This window comes from Camellia sinensis, chromosome 6 (assembly GCF_055761805.1).
Source record: "Camellia sinensis isolate YWXY chromosome 6, ASM5576180v1, whole genome shotgun sequence".
In the NCBI taxonomy this organism is placed as follows: domain Eukaryota; kingdom Viridiplantae; phylum Streptophyta; class Magnoliopsida; order Ericales; family Theaceae; genus Camellia; species Camellia sinensis.
In genome coordinates, this window is record NC_138966.1 from 168950065 (window position 1) to 168955811 (window position 5747).

Consider the following 5747-nt stretch of genomic DNA (forward strand, 5'->3'; position numbering starts at 1 on the left):
TAAAAGAAAATTAAATAAATGCCCTAGAGGTCCATGCAATTGAGTCCCCGCTACGCCATGAATCCACTCTAAGTCCTTCTAACACCTGGAAATGGTAAACAACTAAGTCAGCTGATAGCTCAGTGAGTAGCAACATGGATAGTAAATACAGTTTTGAAAACAGGGTTCAATTCCAAAATAAGATATATATCACAGAAACTAGATTGGCATACAGTTTGGTAAATACAATCTGTTTCAAAAAGATGGTTCCACAGTTCAACACTTAAAATACTCATGTCTCGCAAGAACATGATAAACAACATTTTCCACTTAAAACAGATTATACATGAACACCAATAATTTTCTAGGTACCAAGAAAAACAAATAATCTGCCACACATTTCTCAGGCTATAAGCCCCGTTGGATCTAATACCGAACTAAGAGTCATCCTCAGGGTGGCACCTGGGCCTTTTCTCAAAGACGATCCGATTGAAGGTCACCTAGTTATTTTTAAAGGTCTTTTCCTTACAATCGTTGAGCACTAGAGTCATCACGGCCCAACCTGGATCTGTTCCCTAGTGGCCAGAGTCACCACACACAGTGGAATAATTTCCCTGGACTAAATACACACATGGTCTCAATAATCAATACACATAAGTTTCGCAAAACATGGTGGTTCATCATTATAAACATGAGATCAAAACATATAGTTTACAGTATGCCAAGTTCACACATGTTTCAAAAATAATTTGATTCAATTGATAATATAATAATTTATCAAAGCAGTTTAATTATGAAACAACGATTTAATTTTCCAACAGTTCAGGGTAGGGGAACATTTATAAAAATATGTAGCATGAAACTACTCACCTGGAAACAAAATAATATAATCCTCGAATAGAGTATGAAAGTCCAATTAGTGCCCTGAACCAATATGAAAACTACACGTCACTACTAATTTAAAAATACTAAAGAATACGAACTAAGAAACCCCAAACTAAAGCGCACTAACACGGCTCAACCCAACTCACCGTTACTCTTAAATATTAGCTAAGTTCATGTTCTTCAACGTTTAAAATCACCCAAGACATGGGTTCCGGTCAAAACTTAATTAATTGTGACTTTAAGATAAAACAGAATTTCAAACAAGCCTTCCCAACATATTCGCTAACTTTGAAAATTACAAAACCCACTCCACGCTATTCAAAAAAATTCCAATAACCTCCAGATATGATCTAATATATCCTAAGTTTCAAACCCAATTGGTTTCACTTGATTTGCTTATCAAAATAATTATCTACAATTTATTATATCCAAACAGGTTGTTTTCTGCAGCACTTTAAAGAAATTGACGGTTCTCTTAATATACACGAGCAATCAATGCAAGGCTAAAAACGTACGAAACTAGACTCGTAACCGGTTCTAATGACACTAATTTGATAATTTTTGGATTTATACCCAAAGAGAACAACACTCCCGAATTTACTGTTTCGGACTGGTTTCCTGGACAGATTTGAATACCTCAATTTATATGGATCTTGACTCCAAAAAATTATGAAAAAATTCAGATATGCAATTCAATAGGTAATTAATCTACTGTAAAAATTTCAGATTAAAATTCATTCGTTTGATATGGTTTCTTGATTTTTAAAGTCTATGATTCTGCACAGAATTTTTCTTTGAATAATACCCAATCTTTATGCATGAATGTGTTGAACCTTAAACATTATATCTAGACCTATACCAAACAAGGGCACCAGTCCACAATGAGACTCACGCAACCACACAGCACCTCTTCTTCCATCATTATTTCCCATAACCCAAGTTTGATATACTAAACTTCCCTTCACACCAGCCCATAAATTAATATATACCTGAATGATCAAACCATGCATTTCACGAACTCAACTATAGAAGATCAAAAATAATAATAGAAGTGAGAATAAACAATTAAATTACCCACAAAGTATTGCTTACATAGAATTCCTCTCCCTCCTTGTTTGCCACAAGCTTCTTCGTCTCTCTCTCCCTCAATGACTCACGGCTGCTAAGTCTAAAGTGGCTGCTGTTGCGGTGATTATAAAAAAAGAATTGATATCTCACCATTAGGGTTTTATCCACCTAATATAAATTTCCAAAATGACCCCTTACTAACTAGTTTATTATTATTATTATTATTATTATTATTATTATTATTGTTACTATCATTAAGATTATTATCAAAAGTCTTAAAAAATTGTGAACTTCCATAAAAATTTATTTATACATTAAAAATTAATTAAAGATCCCCCAAATATTTAATTTGCACCTTAGAATTCACCACCAAAATATTTAAGATTGTAATATTATTATTTAATTATTTACTTAATTTTTATATTCGGGTTCTCACAATTAAAAATCCGTAGTCCACGGATTGGTTCCGGATTGAACCCCACGGTTCCGGATTGGAACCGATCCGAACCGTATACAAATAGTCTATATTTTTACTATACATCCTCCCCATAGTATCTTCTCTTATTCCATATAAAACCTAAACTCAAACTTAAACCCGCATAATATCTTCTTTTATAACTTTTGTTTGTTAGTTTTTAGTTTTAATTTGTAATGGTTTAAATACTTATGGTGAAACCAATTCTTATGATTGTTTAAATTCTAGAACAGTATGTCGCTATTATAGAAAGACATGTTGCTATTGTGGAACTAATATAGCGCTATGTTTATGTTTTTATGAAATTAAAGTGTTATATATACATTTTTTTGTTATTTAATTATGTGAATCCGTGGTCCTAAACCGATGCAATCCGTGTTTAAATGGATTGGTTCGGATTGGTTCCATGATTTAAACGGATTGGATTGGTTCAAATTTTTCAAGAACCGTAAATAACGAATTGGTCCTGATTTTACCCCAATCCGGTCAAATCCGGACCATACTCACCCCTACTATGAGTTACTTCTATATATGATTTTCGGCTTGAGAATTCGAGTACTATTCTAGCCAACTCTTGGGAATTTGTTTATTACAAAATATCTTATTCTATTTACAGGAGACATTTACATATGTCCAAACAAATTTCTGATCATGTCTCCCGCTATATCGATGAAAAGCTTTCTCAATTATCTCCAACACGTACTGAGTGTTGTATATTCAGAGTGCCAGACCGACTCCGTAGGGAAAATGAGAAAGCCTATGAACCGGAAATACTTGCTATTGGTCCTTACCATCATGGTAAAGATAACCTCAAACAAATGGAAGAAAACATATTATGGTATTTGCAAAAGCTTGTTAAACGAAGAAATGAGACGATCGTGGATAGATATGTCAGGGTCATGAGAGAATTGGAAGAAAGAGCGCAGAAATCCTATGCAGGCTCCATCGATCTCAACACAGATGAATTTGTGCAAATGATGCTTCTTGATGGTTGTTTTATCATCGAGTTGTTTCGCAAGTTTGAGATGAGGGGATTGGTAGATGTGGATGATCCCATTTACCAATTGTGTCTAGTTCGCAATGTCTTAAGGCGCGATTTATTGTTATTTGAGAATCAACTTCCATTCTTTATCCTCGTTGAGTTGTTCAACATGACTAAGGTGGAAAACCCACAAGATGACATTGTTAGGTTGTCCCTAAATTACTTGCGACATGTGTTACCATATCAAAAGTTAGACGTTCCTAATGCAAAACCAATCCATGAGATCAAGCACATACTCAACTTGGTACATGATGGTTGGTGCTCTTCGTTTGCTGAAACTCGCAGAAGTGTTGAAAATGTGATTGTGCCATGGACCTTTATAGACTCAGCAACAGAGCTCCAAGAGGCTGGGGTTGAATTCAAGATGGTTAATAGAAGTAGTATATTTGATATAAATTTCACAAATGGGGTAGTGGAGATCCCACAGTTACGAGTTACAGACACAATAGAGTCTCCCCTTAGAAACCTAGTCGCATACGAGCAATGCTTACCAGATGCCTATCCGAAATATGTTTGTGACTATATCGCCTTCATGGATTGGCTCATCAATTCTTCACAAGATGTTGAGATACTTCGTTGGAGTGGAATTATTCAAAACTGGATAGGGGATGATGAAGTGGTCAATACAATGTTGAACAAGATAGACAAGAACATCATGTTATCTGTCACCCCATTCAATTATTCAGAAATCTCCAATAAATTGAATAAGCATTGTAAGCGACGGTTGAACGTGTGGATGGCAAACTTGAGGCGGAATTATTTGAACAGTCCATGGTCCTTGCTTTCCTTTCTTGCTGCTGTTCTGCTGCTTGTTTTGACAATCCTACAAACTGTATTTTCTATTCTTTCTTATGTTTCACCTTAAATCTTAAATCATATCTGTCATCACAGTATCAAACATTATCTCACCTTTTAAATAAACTTGTATAGTTAGTTCATCAGTTGCTCTGTTTTTAAGACCTGTCTTATAGATGTAATTTGGAATTTGTTGTACCGCTTGTACTACATAAATCATCAATAAATTTCCTTTTGTCCATAAAAAACGAAGAGCCTACAACAATTCCCAAGATTTTGGGGGATTAAGAAAAGGTTGTTCCAATAGTTCTTTTTTATTGATGTATTTGTTATGGTTGATCCGAAGAGTCCACCTGATTGGGTTGATGGAATTCATTGAAGATCCGTAAGTCATACATAAAAATATAGTGAGAATATGAAAAAAAAAAAAAAAAAATTGACATAATTACATTTAGTTTTTTTGTTATTTTAATTTATAAAACACTTAATTCTTTTTCTTTTTTTTTAATTATCAATAATTTGTTAAGAGGGTAATTTTTGGGAAAAATTGGGCCGAGCTTCGAGTTGGGTTTTGAGGCCCAAAACGCAGAGGACTAGGTAAAAAGGCCGTAAAGGGTATTCCGGCCCAGGAGAGATTAAAGGCACTCCGGCTCAAGCTGTTAGAGTTACTCCGGTCAAGAACAATAGATTTACTCCGGTTCTGAGGAGATGTTGACTCACTCCGGCCTAAGGAGGTGAGATTATTCCGGCTCAAGAAGAGATAGTTACTTCGGTCCAAGGAAGAGTAAAACTACTCCGGTCTGGAGGCAACTCACAGTTGGGCCGGTCTCAGTTAGTCCGGTCGCAGTATGTTCTGGGAAGGCCGGTGTCGGAATTAGTCCGGTCGTGACTTACGATGGTTAGGTCGGTCAGAACTTGTTACTTGGAAGTTTGAACTAAGCACATCAAGGTTGAACAGGGCAGCCGAAGTAAGGAGTTGGAGGAGAAGACCGAGCTAAGGATAGTTCGGCCCTCTGTGGCTCGGTATAGCCAATTTTACTTCGGTCAAATGGAAGTTCGGCCGTAAAGAAAACCATCCCACTTGGTTTAAGCAGTGGGGGAGGGTGTAAAAGGATAAGCATTATCCTTAGAAGAATGAATCCTAGGAGGACTCTGCATGCAGAAGTACAAGTCCTACTAGGATTGTGCCACGGGAAACTTATAAAAACTCACAAGCATCACCTTGGAGGAGGTAATTGAACACAATCTTTCTGAGAACATAGAACTTTGTCTATTTGTCAAGTTTTCTGACTTAGGCATCGGAGAGGTTTCCGGCACACACCCGCCGGCTAGCTCACGTTTGTGTTTTCAGGTGACAAAGCGACGTCGTACGGAGGAGCGTGGACTTGGTCAACAGGATTATACGAAGAGAATTATTTCTTCCCCGTACAATTGGCGCCGTCCTTCCTAAGCCCAGAGCACTAGTCCACATCGCCTCATACCAACGAGAGTTAATCAGAAAAT

General features: G+C 36.4%; 1 protein-coding gene across 1 annotated transcript; it reads left to right on the plus strand.

Annotated features, from left to right (window-relative positions):
* The first annotated feature begins 2925 nt into the window (after window positions 1-2925).
* On the plus strand, window positions 2926-4492 carry LOC145792459 (UPF0481 protein At3g47200-like). The gene has a single exon (XM_082873149.1). The coding sequence runs from the start codon at window positions 3037-3039 to the stop codon at window positions 4312-4314; it is 1278 nt and encodes a 425-aa protein (XP_082729275.1). The 5' UTR covers window positions 2926-3036; the 3' UTR covers window positions 4315-4492.
* Window positions 4493-5747: the final 1255 nt, after the last annotated feature.

Coding starts and splice junctions, on each gene's coding strand:
- LOC145792459 (XM_082873149.1), top strand. CDS start 3,037: ATGTCCAAACAAATTTCTGATCATGTCTCCCGCTATATCGATGAAAAG.